We start from the raw sequence: 19,433 nt of genomic DNA, 5'->3' as shown, positions 1-19,433 counted from the left end.
AGTAAAGGCTGTGCTGTGAGAGGGTGTGCAGTGTGAGGCTGTGCAGTAAAGGCTGTGCTGTGAGAGGGTGTGCAGTGTGAGGCTGTGCAGTAAAGGCTGTGCTGTGAGAGGGTGTGCAGTGTGAGGCTGCAATGAGGGGCTGTGCAGTGGGAAGCTGTGCAGTGAGAGGCTATGCAGTGAGATGCTGGGCAGTGTAAGGCTGTGCAGTGGGAGTCTGTGCTGTGGAAGGCTGTGCCATAGGAGCCTGTGCTGTGGAAGACTGTGCAGTAGGAGTCTGTGCTGTGGGAGGCTGTGCAGTGGGAGTCTGTGCAGGGGAAGGCTGTGCAGTGGGAGGCTGTGCAGTGGGAGTCTGTGCTGTGGAAGTCGAGCAGTGGAGGCTGTGCAGTGGAAGTCTGAGCAGTGGAGGCTGTACTGTGGGGGTCTGTACTGTGGGGGTCTGTGCTGTGGGAGGCTGTGCAGTGGAAGTCTGAGCAGTGGAGGCTGTACTGTGGGGGTCTGTGCTGTGGGAGGCTGTGCTGTGAGAGTCTGTGCAGTGGAAGTCGAGCAGTGGAGGCTGTGCTGTGGGGGTCTGTGCTGTGGGAGGCTGTGCTGTGAGAGTCTGTGCAGTGGAAGTCGAGCAGTGGAGGCTGTGCTGTGGGGGTCTGTGCTGTGGGAGGCTGTGCTGTGAGAGTCTGTGCAGTGGAAGTCTGAGCAGTGGAGGCTGTACTGTGGGGGTCTGTGCTGTGGGAGGCTGTGCAGTGGAAGACTGGGCAGGAGGAGTCAGGATAGTGGGAGGCTTAGAGAGGCTAGAAGTCCTAGAATTAGCATTTCACATGCAGCTGCAACTCAATGCTGCTGGATAAACTTATAACTTCATCACAATCTATAAAAATTAAATGTATAAAATTGACATTGTGACACCACCCTGATAAAAACATAAAATATAGGTGTTCTTATCACTTGTAAAGAAGACAGGTGTCTCGTTACTTGAATTTTAAATTATTAAAAAGTTAATATATTATTATCATTATATTTTATTTTCTTATAAAGAATCATTAAGTTTCTATGTACTGATAGCTGGCAGTTTACAGGAACTAAGCTTTAATTGAATGTGCATGGTGAGTTGGTGTGCGGCTGAGATAGGTGAGAATACACACAAAGACCAACAGTAACTGCCTAGACTCTAGACAGAAATGAAACTTTTAACTTCCAGAGCATACTCAGAAATCTGAAAGTAGATTTTTGCAGCTTTCAGCCAGTCATTCCACACTCTCCTAGTCTCTCTTCTTTCCTTATTTCTTTTACCAGAAACTATAATTTCATTCAATAAATAAATATTAATTGAGTGTTTTTCTAATGCTGATTTTAGAGCCTGAGAATACATCCTTGAATGAGACAATCAAATTCCCTCTTCTTATGGAACTCATCCTGGAGAAAATAGACAAATAAGCAATGAAATAAGATAATTTTAAACAGTGGTAAGAACTATGCAGAAAATAAATCCAGGTGATGTAGGAGACAGTGACGGGAGACATGGGAACTTCATTTCACCAAAGATCAGGGAAGGGTTCTCTGAGGAGTTGACATTTTGAACTTTTGGTTGAGACAAGAACAGTGAGAAGTTAGCTATGGAAGGTCCCATGAGAAGGAGCACCTGTGCAAGGCCCTAAAGAGGGATAAGAAGGTGTTTCTAAATAACAGAAAAAGGGAGATTTTGGCCGAGTTTAGTGAGTGTGGGGACAGTGGCAGGTGAGTTTAGTTGAGCTAAAATCATTAGAGCTCCTTAGACCACATGGATATTACTCTATATATAATAAAAAGCCACTGGAATTTTAAGTAGGGATGAGATGCAATCTTATTTACATTTCTGAGGGGTGGAGAGTAATTGTGAAGGAAGAAAACCAGAAGTAGGAGGTATAGTGAGGAGACTTTTGTAGTAGACAGGGCAAGATAGTGGTGGCTTAGTGAATATACAGAGGAGTGAGTGGATTTAAATAAAGTTAAAATATTTAGGAAGTATTTGCTCATGACTTCAGTGTGGAAAGAAGGAAGATAAGAATCAAGAATAATTGTGTATATGACCCAGTGATCCCACGTCTAGGAATATATCTTAAGAAGCCTGAAACACCAATCAGAAAGAATATATGTACCCCTATGTTCATTACAGCACTATTTACAATCGCTAGGATCTGGAAACAGCCCATTTGTCCATCAATACATGAGTGGATTAAAAAGCTGTGGTACATATGGAATATTATGCAGCTGTAAGAAAGAGAGATCTCTTATTCTTTGAGATGACATGGAGTGACCTGGAGAGTATTATGCTAAGTGAAATAAGCCAGTCAGAGAAAGACAAATATTACATAATCTCATTTACTTGTGGAATATAATGAACAAAACAAACTAATGAACAGAATGGACCCAGAGACATAGACATAGGGTTTAGACTGACAAATTTCAGAGAAGGGGGGAGGGGGAAGATAAACCAAAGAACTTATCCATATAAGCACAACTTAGCTGCAATCTAAATGGACATAGACAACAACGCTGGGGTTGGGGGTGGGAATGGGAGAAGGGTGTCAATAGGGGAAAAAGGAGAAACATCTGTAACAAAAATAAATTAATTAAATTTTTTAAAAAAGAATAATTGTGTAGATGATCATGCTTTTATTGGGATGCTTTTATTGGGATGAGGGAAGACAGAGAACAGGTTCTGAAAGTAAAATAAAGGGCTGAGTTTTGGCCCAGCTGGGTGTTAGGTGCCAGATAGAGAATAAAAGGGAAATGTCAAGTAGTGACATTTGCATCTGAAACTCATAGGAAAGAGCAAAACTGATGGTAGTCATCAGGGAGGTACTGGCACATGGATAATATTTGAAGTCATCATAGAAATAGATGAGATTATCTAAAGAAAGTGTATGAAAGAATAAATGCTGTTTCATTATTTAAAGATTGGGCAGACATGAAGATACAGCAAGGAAATTGAGAACACTCAGATAAGAGGAAACCCAGGAAAGGTGCTGTTGGGTAAGCCAAGAGAACAGTGTGTGTCAAGGAGGAAAGTCAACTCTTCCTTGTTACTCCCTTTGGTCACCATCCTTATGCTGTGCCTGAAGAAAATCATGAATTTCCAAATTGCTGCCACTTCCAATTTATTTAATCTAGGCAGGTTGATGGAGACTCAGACATGACACCCGCCTGCCCAATTTGACGGGGGAGCTCAGCAAAGAAACAATGATGTCTGCCAGCCCTTTCATCTGGGAGAAAGTTTTCCCTCCAGCCCTTGCTGTCATGCCAAACAATTCAGTTCCTCCTTTTAAGTCCTTGATGCTTTGCTTTTGGGCTGGTGCCCCAGTGTTAGAGCTCAGAACTAGTGAGTCCGAGTAAGTCCCATGTGTGGGCCCTTTAACAGGAACACCTGGGACTCCAGCAGCCTTCTGGCTTACTTAGTTGCAATCTGTGTTGGTTTTCACAGCCAGAAGTTATGGGGACTTCTCTTTCTGGCACTGAAACCCTGGGCTGGAGGCCCATTGTAAAGCTAAGACCCCTAGCTCCTCAGGGGGGACCTCTGCATTCTTGACAACTCTCCTAATTTTTTAACCACCAAATGTGGGTGTGAGACCAGCCCTTTCTGCATTTCTGCTCCTCCTATTAGTCTCAATAGGGCTTCTTTTCTGTATCTTTAGTTTTAGAACTTCTGTTAAGCTAGATTTCTGGTGGTCTTGAATGATGCTTGTTCGGTAGTTTAGTTGTAATTTTGATGTGGTTGTGTGAGATTATGAATATTGCTTTTACCTATACCAACATCTTGATCAGAAGTTCTGTAATTTTTTTATAACATTTATGTAATGTCTAATCCTAATTGTATATATAATCCTAGTAGCTGAAAGAGAAATAAGTAATATTATTATAATATAGTAATAATAATGAGGTAAGAAATTTTCTGAAAGAATAATAGATAACATAAAATCAAATGATACGCTTTCTTAAAATACTACTGTAGTTTGTTTATTCTCTTGTTCAATCAGCAAATATATGCATTGGGTAATGTAAGATGAGTAAGACTTTATCTTACATTACCCAGGAAACTTGTGGCTATTGCTAAGAATAGACAGTATGAAAAAAATTATGAGGCATACAGTTAAGAAAATTTAGTTTTTTAAAAAATTCACAGGATTGGTAATTTATAGAAAGGCCAAAATACGTGGGGGGGGGGGGGGGCTATGCCAAACATAAATTTGGATTAAATTCCTATCTTAAACCACAGCATCTTAGTAACAGAGAGAGGCAGCAAAAACTCTCAGTTCCAAAATTATTACTGATTCCATAATATAAACATACTGTTTAAGAATAATTAAGGTATTAAATTTTTTTAATGAAATTTTAAAAATGCATAGTGAATTCACAAGAAAATAAAGAAAACATTCAAGGATAGAACCAGAAAACTGAAAATAATAATAATTTAAAAACAAGAGTAGACACTGTACCTTCCCTTGGGGAGATTTGAATTAACATGATTTTCAAGTCATTGGATCAACAAGTGGCCTAAAGTTGGAGCTGAGATTACCATACAAACCATGCCATAGTCTTAATGAAAAAGCATAGACTGTTGGCTTTCCAGGAATCTTACACACAAAATAACAGTAATGATCTCTCATGAGAATTTTTACATAATTGTCTACTCTCGTGAGCTTTCTGTAAAAATTTATACGCTCCAAATTTTCTAGGAGCCTATAATTCATGCGCGTGCAGGCACACACACACACCCCACATACAGACACACTGAAATGCTTGGCAGAGTAAATGCAAAATCACTTTGGAGAAGTATTTCTCCAAAATAGGTTTCCCTAAATTCTCACAGGTAGACTTTGCAAAAATGAGCTCACAATTCAAAATTATGAGACAAGTATGTTGACAATCCACCTTGAGTAAGAATTGCAACATACACAAAGGAGTGTTAAATTACCAAGGATTTCAGATAATGGAAATATCCACTAGAGGCTATGAAATGTTTGGAATGACTAAAACCATATGGAACTACAATATGAGACAATAACATGAATGAAAGGAGGAAAATTTCTGAGGTTAAAAATGCTTAAATGCTCAGATGGAGTGTGAAGGTATTTTTTAAATTCAGAATATTATGACTAAGATGGGGGAGTAGGAGACCCAGACCTATGTCCTTCCACAAAGAACAACAATTAGACAGCTATTTACACACAAAATAGCTTTGGGAGAGTTCAGGAGTTCACTAAAAAAATTTCAGTGACACAGAACACAAAACATGAGAATAACCAGACAAAGGATAGGATCATCATCCTATACCCCAGGCTGGCACTGTTCAGTGCCAAGGGAACTCTTTAGCCCATTATTGTTATCTTGTCTTAGAAAACTAGGGCATGGTGAGTCACCAACTTCCCCAGCCTTTTGGGGAACTAGGTGAAGGACCCACTTCAGTTTCATCCCCCCAGAGACCAGCAAAGCTGAGACATCTAGAGGCAGCTAGGAAGAAGGAAGAAGGAAAGGCTCTACAGTAACAGCCATGCATGGGAGCGACTTTGGTTCCCAGTACCTCTGGTTGGATTATCAGGGAACCCCAGGAGGTTTCTCTGCTGAAAACCTTAATAGCCCTTATGAATACTGCACACCCCCATAGCTTTCATCACTGAGGACCGCATCAGGACCCCAGCAGATGGCTCCATAGAGGACAGAGCACATTTCTCTGCTTAAGAACCCAACAATTAGAGTAACCACCACAGACCCTGCATAAGTTTTTGTACTACAAGTTTTCACGTTCACAGATGCCAATTGTCTGAGTCTTTCCCCTCTCCCTTCCATCTTCCTCCTGCTGGAACCCAAGCTCTGCACTGGCAGCCAGTCCCGGCCTCTGTAGCTATGTGCATGCAAAATGCCAGCCTAGGTTCCTGCAGCCTATTCCCACTGCTGTGTGCACACCCACGACTGGTCCCTTCAGCCACACATGAGTGCCTATTGACAACCAAGGAACTGTTGTACAAAACTTCTACTTACAAAATGAGTAAGCTCTGAGACCTAATTATAGCCTGGTGACTATGGTTAACAATACTGTATCATATACTTGAAAGTTGCTCAGAGAGTAAATCTGAAAAGTTCTCACCACCACAGTAACAAAAAAATGGTAATTATGTGAGGTGATGAATGTACTAGCTAATTGTATTGTGGTAATCATTTTACAATATATACATATATCAAGTCATCATGTTGTATACCTTAAACACACAATGTTACATGTCAATTACATCTCAATTAATATGGAACAATTGTGAACTTAAAACAAGTAAGCATATAAAAATTAAGGGCAACAAGAATAAATTGAAGAATTAATATAGCATATATAACTTTCAAAATAGTAGAGGGGAAAAAGAAGAATTTAGAAACAGTAGATAATATAATATTGAGAGAGATGTAAATTAGTACATAATTATGGAAAGAAATTTAGTAATACTTGGAAAGGCCTTCAAAAAGATTCATATACCTTACTTCATAATTTTACTCATAGCAATTTACCTTAATGAACAATCAAAGATGGTTGTCATGAAAGCATTAGTTATAATAGCAAAAATAATACAAATATTTAATATTAAGAAATTTTTAAAAATACACATTGGCACAAATATCAAACAATATTCCTGAAAATTTTCCCTGTAAAATATTTATTGAATACTTACTATGTGTAGGCACAATCCTAAGTACTGGATTCAAAGATTATTCTGGTTATTTATTGCTATATAACAAACTATGTGAAACTTAGATTCTTGAAATAACAATGATTTATTTTGTTCATGCTTTTACATTTGGGGCAAAGCTTCTTCTCTACTCTATACAGCATCAACTGGGGTAATGTAACTGAGGGCTGAAAAATCCATATCTAAGATGATGCATTTACATTGCTGTTAAGTTCATTTTGACTGTCACCCTGGAACTTAGCTGGTGCTGAGCGACAAGTATAATGATTCCTTTCTGTGATGGCTCTTCATGTTACATGGTCTTCCAGCATGGTGGCTGGGTTAAAAAAAAATGTGTCTCCAGAGAGGGACAGCCATAGTCTCAGAAGTCACGTATAATCACTTCTGCCATACTTTCAGAGCTGAGGCAATCACTGAAGCTAGCCCAGGTTCAAGTTGAAAGATCAGACTCCAGTTCAGAATAGGAAAGTATCGATGTTCTGGAATACAGTGTGAGATGGAAAAAAACAGCGATACTATTTTTGGGAAATTCACGGTGGCACGGAAGTGATGGAGTTGGATAGTTAGATCTGGAGTTCAAGAGAGAGATTTGAAGTAAATGGTACAGTTTGGGGGATCATGATTACATCGGTGGTAATGAAAGCCCCAGGCTGAGCCATTTTTAATGGAATTGTATATAAAGTAAAGAGGAGGATTCTAAGGCTCACCAACTTTAATGGAACAGAGGGAAAGAACTATTGAAAGGCACTAAGAAATATGTAAAGAGAGTGAAACAAGACTAGAGTGTGGTGTTAAGAAAGCAAGGGAAGGAAGCATTTGAGAGAAATGTCCAAAATTTCAAAGACAGCAAAGGATTCCAATAAGATAGGAGCTAAAGTGCAAGATTTAGGTTGAAATTGGTCATTAGCAAAATTGACGAGAGGGGTGTTGGTTGTTCCGAAGTATAGGAGCCAGATGAATTGGAAACAGTGTAAGTAAAAATCTCCTTTAGTAAAGATGCCTGGGAAGGGGTCAGAAGAGATAGGAAGCATTGGCTGGAGACAGTTCTATGTTTCATAAAATGAAAGAGTTAAGCTTGTGTGAAAGCATTTGGAAAAGAGGAAAATTGAAGACAGAGGAGAAAGGAGAGGGCAGTCCGTGATACGGGGGCCTGTGTTCTCGCTCTTGTTGCAGTGGGGATATCAGATACAGCATCTTGTTCTGAGTCCCCCAACTTGAGAAACTGAGCTAAGCCCATGTCCTCTGATTTGAATGTGACATAGCACTATAAAGCTCCACAAACTATATGATAATTTTACTTGGTTTGGCTTCTGGAATGAAACTGGTGACTACTTGATGAGAAGACATATTTAATTCATTGACACCATCGGGTGAAAGATGAATGAATTATTACCATGTGTTTATATTATGTGTTTAGTTATATAATACATGATTCAAGTAATCTCATTAGTGAAGCAGATATAAAATATGCGATGGAAATAATAATAGGATTATTTCATTGAAAGTCTTATCTTGGTTAGTGTTTGTATCCCAAAATATGTATCTAATATTATTGTATCTATTTAGTGATTCAGCATTAATTCTTGTTTATTTAACCATCTAACAAGATTTAGTTTGTTCCCTCTTATGTACTCTGAACACATTGATGTTCAGTTTAGCTTACTCAAATTATTTGATGTATGCATATATAGTTTAAGTTCCATTGTTTGCATAATTATTTGTATGATAAATAACAGATGTCATAAAATAAAACCAAACAAATTTTGATTTGAGTGTTTGCAAAGATAGGTTATAATATTAAATATGGAAATAATTATGTTTTAAAATTTAATCTATTAGGTTAAATAAAATACTATTCAGGGTAGTATTAAGATAACATTAAACATTTGACTGAAAATCTATTCACGCACATAGAAAACCTAATAATCCTTATATGCCAAGCATATAATCTTGATTAAATAGGCAAAAAAAAAAGTTCAATAGAACAATATTAAAACTGGGCATTTGCGAAGGGAAAGTAAACTCTGAGTAACATAGTACAGCCAGAAGCAAAGCTATTAGTCTAACACTTACTACAATTTAAAAAGTCAAAATAACAGATAGCTTTGAAAAGGAGAAGAGATACATATTATGATGACGCTCAAGAATAAAAGTAGATTGAAAATGTTTAAATATCAAAAAAACATTAAGCTTGTTTAGTATCAAGTGCAATAAATTAAAATAAGTTAACTAGGATAGCAAGCACTAAAGCAGTGGAAAGTCACAATGATTTCTGAAAACAATATGGTAGGAACAAAGAGTAGAGGAACTTTGTATAGGATATATTTGTTATTTCTGACCTTTTTCAGAAATGTAATATTTTTTACATGTAAAATTTTATATTGGCTCAATATTTGAAATGGATGGAATCAGAAGTGCTGTTGGGTTTCTTGGGGAGAAAGGTGCACTGAGTGAATGGATCCAGGCTGGTCCACCAGTCCTTTCTCACCAAAGGTCCTTATGCAAAGCCACACAAGTCCTAGAGAATGTGTGGGGTTCCTAAAAACACCAGTTGGAAACCAAAATTTGACAGTGGTAAGTCCCATAACAGAAAGGATTATGTATGCCCATCTGGTGTGGTTCAGTGTATTGAGCATCATCCCAGTTGGATTCCCGTTCAGGGCACATGCTTGGGTTGTGTGCTTGATCCCCAGTAGGGGGTGTGCAGGAGGCAGCCGATCAATGATCGATGTTTCTCACATCAATGTTTCTATCTCTCGCTAAAAAGGATTATGTAAATGTTCATTATATGCATGAATAACTTAAATTACATGACTTATAAATCCTGGTTGCTTATATATTCTTGAAAAGTATTAAAATCTATGTGTGGTTTCAGCCTCAATTGAAAATTAGCATCTTAGATATGATTTCTAAAGCTCTACAACTATTTTTTTCAGTAAAGTAAAATAAAAATTAATTGAAGCAGATTATTTTCAATGTAAAGATTGAAAGTGGACCCTCAATTTGCATGAAAATCATGAGAACAAGAAAATACAACAACACAAAAGAATGCCTCTAAGTTACCTAAATGTGCAGCACTTACAGAAAAACATCTAAAGATGAAACATTCACAAGGTTAAAGTTTGATTCTGCAGCTGGATTAATCAAGTCATTTAAGGTACAAAACTAAATTTAGATGAAACCCAATATTCCCAAATGTTACAATATAATGTTTCTTACAATTTAAAAGAAAATTACAGTCAGTCATGCTGCCAGAACAAAGTTCCTAGGTTGTCAATCTACTCAAGTGATCAAATTCTCATTCTTGTGCAGCATAGAACATATACAGTATCTCTTAGAGCACATCATCTGAAGAAGACCAACAGCATTCATTTTCTGTTACTTGTTACCTTCTTATGTTATAATTACATTGCTTAAACTCCACTCTCAATTTCAAGAGACACAATAAACAAGAACAAAAGAAACACCTCAAGGTTTTATTAATTTATCTTATTTAATTATGCTTCATAGTTTCCTAAAACCCAGATATTGTGAAATATAGATATGTTATTAGGAAAATTAGTTTTCTCAAGAGCCTATTATTAGTTTAACAAAGCAAAATCTAATGTCTTTGTATCACTATGAACTACTCTTAAGATGAATAGCTCTAGATCAGTGGTTCTCAACCTGTGGGTCGCGACCCCTTTGAGGGTCGAACGACCCTTTCACAGGGATCAACTAAGACATAACAGTAGCAAAATTACAGTTATGAAGTAGCAACAAAAATATTTTTATGGTTCTGGGTCACCACAACATAAGGAACTGTATTAGAGTAGCGGCATTAGGAAGGTTGAGAACCACTGCTCTAGATTATCCAATATTCTAGGCTTTTTAATGAATTTAGCAATTAAAATCAGTAACCAAAATTGAAAAACATGAAAATTTTATAAAACTAACTTCTTAAACTAGCTACATAAGTCAAGGAGAAATAGGACCTTTAGCAGTATGATAAACTATAAGAATTTGTAATTCAAACATTCTTCATTTTTATATAAACAGGAAAAGAGTATCCCCCTCATTTAGGTTTGTATCCTTTAAACTGTAAATTAGAAAAAGTCACCTAAGTTTGAATTAGAAATCAATCATGTCAAAAGAGTGATCAAAATATGACTGAGCAAGAATCTCGAGAACAATTTTTTCTCTTTTTGAATTTGCCCCACTTTTCTTGCAACAACTGGGAGGATGGAAAAGAAAGGTAAGGTGAGGGTGGACATGTGTTTACCTTGCATTCTCTTATTTCAGGAGAACTTGGTTCTATTGGTTGTAAAATTATTTTGGCTCTGCATCATGGCTACCTATAGGCTATACAAGTTGGCTACAATTCTGCTAAGCATCTAGTATATCCCAATAATGACTTGCCAGACAGCATAATTGTTTGTTTTCAAACATGACTAAAGAGAATGCTAGGGTTGTCATAAAAAATAAAACTGCCACCGCAAAAAAACAAATTAATAATTTAGGCTGAGTAACAAATGCAGTCCAATTCAAACTAAAGATGATAAGCATGCCCTGGCCAGTTTGGCTCAGCGGTTAGAGCATTGGCCTGCGGTCCGGAGAGATCCGGGTTCGGTTCCCGCTAAGGGCATGTACCTCGGTTGCAGTTTGTCCCCGGCCCTGGTTGGGTCGTGTGGGTGGCAGCCACTCGATGTGTCCCTTTCACGTCGATGTTTCTCTCTCTCTCTCTCTCCCTCCCACTCTATCTTAACAAAATATCAAAAAATGTCCTCGAGTGAGGACTAAAAAAATAAAAAATAAAAATGATAAGCATATAGCTTCTAAATGATGACACTCTGGTTGTTTAAATGTTCATCTAGATATACTACAATTTTTTCAAAGTACAATATTATATTTTTGAGGTAATATGTTTTATTTTTTATTTTTTATAATTAATAAATTTATTTTCATTACAGATGTTTCTCCTTTTTCCCCCATTAATTCTCCCCTCCCCCTCCCTCCCCACCCTGTCCCTACCTTTGTTGTCCATGTCCATTGTTCATACATACATGCATAAAAGTTCTGTGGTTTATCTCTTTCCCACCACGACCTCTTATGGATATTGTTAGTCTGTACCCCACTTCCACGTCTCTGGGACTACCCCATTCTTCAGACTGTTATGTTCATTATATTCCACAAATAAGTGAAATCATATGATACTTGTCTTTCTCTGTTTGGCTTGTTTCACTTAGGGTAATACTTTCCAGGTCCCTCCATGGTGTCTCAAAGGATAACAGATCTTTCTTTCTTACAACTACATAGTACTCCATTGTGTATATGTACCACAGCTTTTATATCAGTTTGTCTACTGGTGGACATTTGGGCTGTATCCACATCTTAGCTATTGTAAATAGTGCTGCTACAAACCTGGGGTACATATATTCTTTCTGATTGATATTTCAAGCTTCTTAGGTTATGTTCCTAGAAGTGGAATCACTGGGTCAAATGGAAGTTCAATTTTTAGTTTTTGAGGTAACCCCATATTGTTTTCCATAGTGGCCGCACCAGTCTGCATTCCCACCAGTAGTGTCCTAGAGTCCCCTTTTCTCCACACCCTCGACAACACTTGTTGTTTGATGATTTGTTGCTGGCGGCCATTATGACAGGTGTTAGATGATACCTCAATGATGTTTTAATTTGTATCTCTTTGATGATTAGTGATGTTGAGCATTTCTTCATATGTCTCTTCGCCATCTGTATGTCCTCTTTGGAGAGGTGTCTATTTAGTTTCTCTGCCCATTTTTTAATTGGGTCCTTTGTCTTCATTTGTTGAATTGTATGGACACTCTATATGTATTGGAAATTAACCCCTTATTTGATATATCATTGGAAATTATACTCTCCCATACAGTGGGTTGCCTTTCCATTTTGATGATTGTATCTTTTGCTGTGCAGAAGCTTTTGAGTTTGATGTAGTCCCATGTGTTCATTTTCTCCCTTGTTTCTGTTGCCTTAGGTGATGTATCAGTGAAAATTCTGCTGCATATGATGTCTGAAATTTTGTTGCCTACATTTTCTACTAGGATTTTTCTGAATTCATGAGTCACATTTAAGTCTTTTACTCATTTTGAGTTTATTCTTGAGTATGGTGTAAGTTGATGGTCTAGTTTAATTTTTTTTGCATGTAGCTGTCCAATTTTCCCAACACCATTTATTAAAGAGGTTGTCTTTACTTCACTGTATGCTCTTGCCACCTTTGTAGAATATTAATTGAGCATAATGTCTTGGGTCCGTTTCTGGGTTCTCTGTTCTGTTCCACTGGTCTATATGCCTGTTCTTGTGCCAGTACCAGGCTGTTTGATTATAGTGGCTTTGTAGTAAAACCTGAAATCTGGTAATGTGATCCCTCCAACTTTGTTCTTCTTTTTCAAGATTGCTGTGGCTATTCAAAGTCCTTTTTGGTTCCATATGAATTTTGAAGTATTTGTTCTATTTCTGTTAAGGATGTCATTGGTATTTTGATGGGGATTGCATTGAATCTATAGATTGCTTTGGGTAGTATGGACATTTTAATGATGTTAATTCTTCCAATCCATGAACAAGGTATGTGCATCCACTTTTTTATATCTTTCTCTATTTCTTTTTTCAATTACCTGTAGATATCTGTGAAGAGATCCTTTATTCTTTCGTTAAGTATATCCCTAGGTATCTTAATTTTTTTGCTGTGATGGTAAATGGGATTGTTTTTTTAGTTTCTCTTTCTGTGAGTTCATCATTGGTGTATAAGAAGGCCATTGATTTCTTGACGTTAATTTTGTATTGTGATACTTTGCCAAATTCATTTATTAAGTCCAGTAAATTTTTGATGGAGTCTTTGGGATTTTCTAAATATAGTATTATGTCATCTGCAAATAATGACAGTTTCACTTCCTCTGTTCCCGTGTGGATTTTTTTTTTTTTCTGTCTGATTGCTGTGGCTAAGATTTCCAGTACTATGTTAAATAAAAGTGGTGAAAGTGGGCATCCTTCTCTTGTTCCTGTTCTTAAGGGAAATGCTTTTAATTTTTGCTCATTGAGTATGATTTAGGCTGTAGATCTTTCACATATGGCCTTTATTATGTCGAGATATGATCCCTCTATTCCCAGATTGCTGAGCGTTTTCATCAGAAATGGGTGCTAGATTTTGTCGAATGCTTTTTCAGTGTCTATTAATATGCTCATATCATTTTTATCTTTCATTTTTTATGTGGTGTATCACATTTATTGATTTGTGAATATTCTACCAGCCTTGCATCCTTGGGATGGATCCCACTTGGTCATGGTGAATAATTTTTTGGATGTATTGCTGGATTAAATTTGGTAGTATTTTGTTCAGGGTTTTGGCATCTGTGTTCATCAGGGATATTGGTCTGCAGTTTTCTTTCTTTGTAATGTCTTCTACTGGTTTTGGAATTAAAATTATGCTGGGCTCTTAAAACGAGTTTGGAAGTCTTCCCTCACAAATTTTTTGAAATAGTTTGAGGAGAATGGGCATTAGTTCTTCTTTGAATGTTCAGTAAAAATCCCCCATGAAGCCGTCCAGGCCTGGGCTTTGGTTTGCTGGAAGAGTCTTGATTACATCTTCAATTTCTTTTGTTGTTATTGTTCTGTTCAAGTTTTCTATCTCTTCCCCATTCAGTTTTGGGAGACTATGTGTTTCTAGAAGTTTGTCCATTTCGCTTAGATTGTTGAGTTTGTTGCCATATAATTAATTGTTCATAATATTTGTTAACAATCCTTTATATTTCTGTGGTGTCAGTTATTATTTCTCCTCTTTCATTTCTGATTTTGTGTATTTGGGTTCTCTCTCTTTGTTTCTTTGTGAGTCTAGCTAAGGGACCATCAATCTTGTTTATCTTTTTCAAAGAACCAGCTCTTTGTTTCACTGATCCTTTGAATTGTTTTTTTGGTCTCCATGTCATTTATTTCTTCTCTGACTTTACTATTTCCTTCCTTCTATTTGCTCTGGGATTTTCTTTTTGTTTGCTTTCTAGTTCTTTAAGTTGTAAGGTTAGATAGTCTATTAGAAATATTTTTTTGCTTCTTGAGGTAGGCCTGTAGTGCTATGAACTTTCCTCTCAGAACTGCTTTCACTGCATCATATAGATTTTGTGTTGTGTGTTCATTTTCATTATTTTCCAGGAAGTTTTTAATTTCTTCCTTGATCTCCATGGTAACCCATTCATTGTTCAATAACATGCTATTTAGCCTTCATGTTTTCAAATGTCTTTGCATGTTCTTGTTGCAATTGATTTCTAGTTGTATGCCATTGTGGTCTGAGAAGATGCTTGATATTATTTCAACCTTCTTGAACTTGTAGAGACTTAGTTTATTTCCTGACATGTGGTCTGTCTTTGAGAATGTCCTATGTGCACTTGAGAAGAATGTGAATTCTGCTGTTTTGGGATATAATTCTCTGTAGATATCTATTAAACCCATTTGATCTAGCGCTTCATTTAGAGTTTGTGTTTCCTTTTTAATTTTTTATCTAGAAGATCTTTCCAGTGATGTCAGCTGTGTACTGAAGTCCCCTGCTATGATTGTATTGCTTTGATTTCTCCTTTGAAGTCCTCCAGAAGATTTAAAATATATGTTGGTGCTCCTATATTGGGTGCATATATGTTTATCAAGGTTTTATCTTCCTGTTGGACAGATCCTTTCAATATTATGTAGTGTCCTTTCCTGTCTCTAGTTATGGCCTTCATTTTGAAATCAAATTTATCAGATATGAGTATTGCTACCCCAGCTTTTTATTGCTTTCCATTTGCTTGAAATATTTTTTTCATCCCTTTTCTTTCAACCTCTGTGAGTCTTTTGTTGTGAGGTGGGTCTCTTGCAAACAACATATATGTGAGTCATGCATTGTTACCCAATTAGCTACTCAGTGTCTTTTGATTAGAGCATTCAATCCATTCACATTTAAGATGATTATTGATATGTACTTATTTATTTCCATTTTTGTTTACTGTGGTTCTATTTTTCTTCCCATTTCTTCTACTAATTACAGCAGTTCTTTTAGCATATCTTGCAGTGCTTTGTTGTTAATATATTCCCTTAGCTTTTGTCTGTGAAGCTCTTTATTTTACCTTCTATTTTAATGATAGCCTTGCTGGATAGTGTAGTCTTGTATTCAGATCCTTATTTTTCATGACCTTGATTACTTCATGCCACTCCCTTCGGGCCTGTAGTGTTTCTGTTGAGAAGTCAGCTGATAGCCTTTTGGGGGTTCCTTTGTAGGTAATCTGTTGCTTATCTCTTGCTGCTTTTAGGATTCTCTCTTTGTCTTTAATTTTTGGCATTTTAATTATGATGTGTCTTGGTGTGGGCCTGTTTGGGTTCTTCTTACTTGGGGCTGTCTGTGCTTCTTGAGCCTGAATGCCTTCTTCTTTCACCATGTTAGGAAGGTTTTCTGTCACTATTTCTTCAAATATATTCTCTAACCCTTGCCCATTTTCTTCCTCTTCGGGAACTCCTATGATGCAAATGTTATTATGCTTCTAGTTGTCCCACCGTTCTCTTAAGCTGCCTTCCTGTTTTTTAATTGGTTTTTCCTTTGGGTTTTCTGATTGGTTGATTTTTTTCTACCGTCTTCTAATTCACTGATATGGTCCTCAGCTTCCTCTACTCTATTGGTTAGTCCTTCCAATGTGTTCTTAATTTCTGCTATGTGATTCTTCATTTCCACTTGGTTAGTTTTCAATATTTCTATATCTTTACTTATGGTGCTGATGTCCTTATTCATGCTGTTGAGCTTCCTCCAGATCATGACTCTGAAGTCTACCTCTGGTAATTTGCTTAACTGCATTTTATTTATTTCATCTTTAATAGATTTCTCTTGTTCTTTCATTTGGGATTTGTTTCTTTGTTTCACCATTTTGGCCATCTCAGTAGGTTTTGGAAACTGCCAAATTTTTCCTGTGGGTGTTGGTGTTCTGCTGTTTGTGGCTCCCTCTACTGGGTTTGGATGAGCCTGGGTGGGCCCACATTAAACACCACTGTCAAGTCTTACTTTCCTCAGTAGATTTCCAAGCCCAGGAAAGGTTTAGTTATCCTCTAGCTTTTTCCTGGTGACTAGTATTCTCAGTTACTCAGTGCCTTGGAATGTAGCCCTGGTGTTCAGTGTCCCTGGTAAGATGGTCCTGTTCTGCTGCTTTTATTTTGCTTTTTTCCAAGGATTTGTCTGTATTTTAGTTATAATTCCCATTTGGTCCTGGGAGATTGTCTGTGTAGCTTCTATTCACTCTGCCTCCATTTTCACATCCTCTATGGCTATCTTGTGCGCAGCTGGATAGCACAGGCCTTTCTGGTGCTCCCGCACCCTGCAGATGCTGCATGTAACTGGATCACACAGTCCCTATGAGGACTCGGCTCTATGCCTATGTTATGGGCTGCTGGGTCGCACAGGCCTCTCTGGTGCTTCAGCACCCCACAGGCCTCGCACCCCACAGGCCTCGTAGGTGATTAGATTGTCCAGTCCCTGCTGGGTCGCACAGTCTTCTCTGGTGCTTCATCACCCTGCAGGTCTTGCAGGTAACTAGATCGCACAGTCCCTGCTGTGTTGCACAGGCCTCTCTGGTGCTTCAGCACCCCACAGGTCCCACGGATAACTGGATTGCAGTCCCTGCTGGGTTGCACAGGCCTCTCTGGTGCCCCTGCACCCTGCAGTTCCTGCAGGCGGCCAGCTGGATCGCACCAGTCTCTCTTGAGCTCAAGCTTCCCATTGCTCTTGTGAGCTGCTGGACTGCACAGGCCTCTGTGGAGCCCCAGGTCCCCCAGCTGATGGCTGGGGAGTGCTGCTGCCCCATGGGGCTCAACTCCTGCTCAACTTTTGCTGTAGTTTTTGGGGATGGGTCTCAGCTGCTTGTCTGCTTCTGTTGCCTGGGGGTATATCTACTCCTCAGCCTCTATTGCTGGGGGTATATCTTGGCTCTGATCTGGCTGCCACTATGGGGGATGGTGCTGGGCTCCTGGCTGTCCGCGGCTTCCACGACGGGCACCTTAGGACCTCCACTACTGTGCATTGGTCTGCATTGACACAGAGTGTCCACTGGTCTTATGGTGTCAGGTGCGCTGGTGGGCTCAGGTTGCTGGGCTCTAGCTGCTCCCACTGCCTCCTCCCAGGGAAGACCCGGGATCTTCCAAAATGATGGAACCTCCCCGCAGTGCAGGGAGAAGCACCCTGAAGGGCCGCTTACCGTGGTAGCCTGTGGATCCCATCCACAGTACAGGAACCTTCTGCTCTGCAGCTCTACGTGCTCGGATTTGGTCGTCCACCTTCACATCCACTCACACTCTCTCACACACTCGCTCACTCTCTCACATACTCACCCTCCCTTCGGTCCTGCCCACTGCCATCTTCGCAATATTATAGTTTTACATACAGAGAAAAATTAGGATTTGCCACAATTAAAAGTCTCTCACTTAGGATTTGCCACATTACCATGAAATGGCATATATTACTTCTTTTTAGTTCAGTTTTCCTCTAATTTAAATTGGCTTCTTAGAAAGAAGGCATGTAACCTCATGTTGTCTCTATCAAGGCAGGGCTTTGAATATAAGCTCGTGAATTCATTAATTGATTATACAATTGATTGCACACTTGACTTTTCTTATATTCCTGACATACCAATGACTCAGAGATTTCTTTTTAATTTCATAGTAGTGGAAGTTAACAATTTTAGAGTATACTAATGGTTTGTGTTCTTTTTCTTTTCTTTCCTTTTCTTTCAGTCTGTTCCCAGTATTCTAGAGGAGTGTTTGCCATTTTTGGACTCTATGATAAGAGGTCGGTACACACCTTGACCTCATTCTGCAGCGCCTTACACATCTCCCTCATCACACCAAGTTTCCCTACTGAGGGGGAGAGCCAGTTTGTGTTGCAGCTAAGGCCTTCCTTACGAGGAGCACTGCTAAGTCTGCTGGATCACTATGAATGGAACTGTTTTGTCTTCCTGTATGACACAGACAGAGGTAAGACAAGAGTCCACATCTATATAAGTAAAACTCTAATTTCAACCTGAAATGGCCTTGTTAACTTGTGTGATTTAGCAAAATATTTTAATTCCTGATATGGCTAAAATCAATAAATGGTCAATGTATACTATCATTATTTTTATCTTGACTCTGGGGGACATTTTCAAATTAAGCTTTAAATTCACAAGGTTACTCATGAGGAAACCATGCTCGGTTACTTAGTTGAGATTAAGAGAAATAATTCTTTTAAAATTTCTGTAATGATATTTCAGGTGCAATAAAATGAATAAGTCTTTTACCTCAAATGCAAATGATTTAATGTTTTGAAACATCTTAAAATAGTATCATATGGAGCCATGGTTTTGAGTTTGAAATACAAGACTTTGAGTAATTGAAGGGTCATAACAATGACAATTGGTAGTAAGATTCTGATTGCTAGCAACCTTTCTCTTGGTTTTTAGCTATCAGGCTGTAAAGAGTAATAAATTATATCATATGATCCATGTGTTGGAGAAATGAAGAGGATAACTAGAATTAAATTATTGAGAATCCATACACTTTTACACAAAGTACTTTGATTTTTTAGTTAGAAACACAGCTTAAGGAGTTCCTATATTATTTTCAATTCTGTTTTTTTGTTTTGTTTTGTTTTGTTTTTTTAGTGGCTAGAATCGTAGCAACATGTTATATTTCAATATAAACATCAGGGACCCACCCATGGGACTTTGTCTTTGGTCCTTTTTT

General features: G+C 38.1%; 1 protein-coding gene across 2 annotated transcripts in view; it reads left to right on the top strand.

The window, feature by feature from the left end:
- Positions 1-19,433, top strand: part of GRIA4 (glutamate ionotropic receptor AMPA type subunit 4) — a 451,879-nt gene that overhangs the window by 151,891 nt on the left and 280,555 nt on the right. For both annotated transcript variants that reach the window (XM_036259442.1, XM_036259443.1), the window contains exon 3: positions 18,447-18,686. In XM_036259442.1, the coding sequence (XP_036115335.1) occupies positions 18,447-18,686 (240 nt within the window). The remainder of the gene's footprint in view (positions 1-18,446; positions 18,687-19,433) is intronic.

Source organism: Molossus molossus, unplaced genomic scaffold, assembly GCF_014108415.1.
Source record: "Molossus molossus isolate mMolMol1 unplaced genomic scaffold, mMolMol1.p scaffold_m16_p_13, whole genome shotgun sequence".
Classification (NCBI taxonomy): domain Eukaryota; kingdom Metazoa; phylum Chordata; class Mammalia; order Chiroptera; family Molossidae; genus Molossus; species Molossus molossus.
The sequence above is the reverse complement of the archived record's forward strand: the minus strand, read 5'-3'. Positions and strand labels throughout refer to the sequence as shown.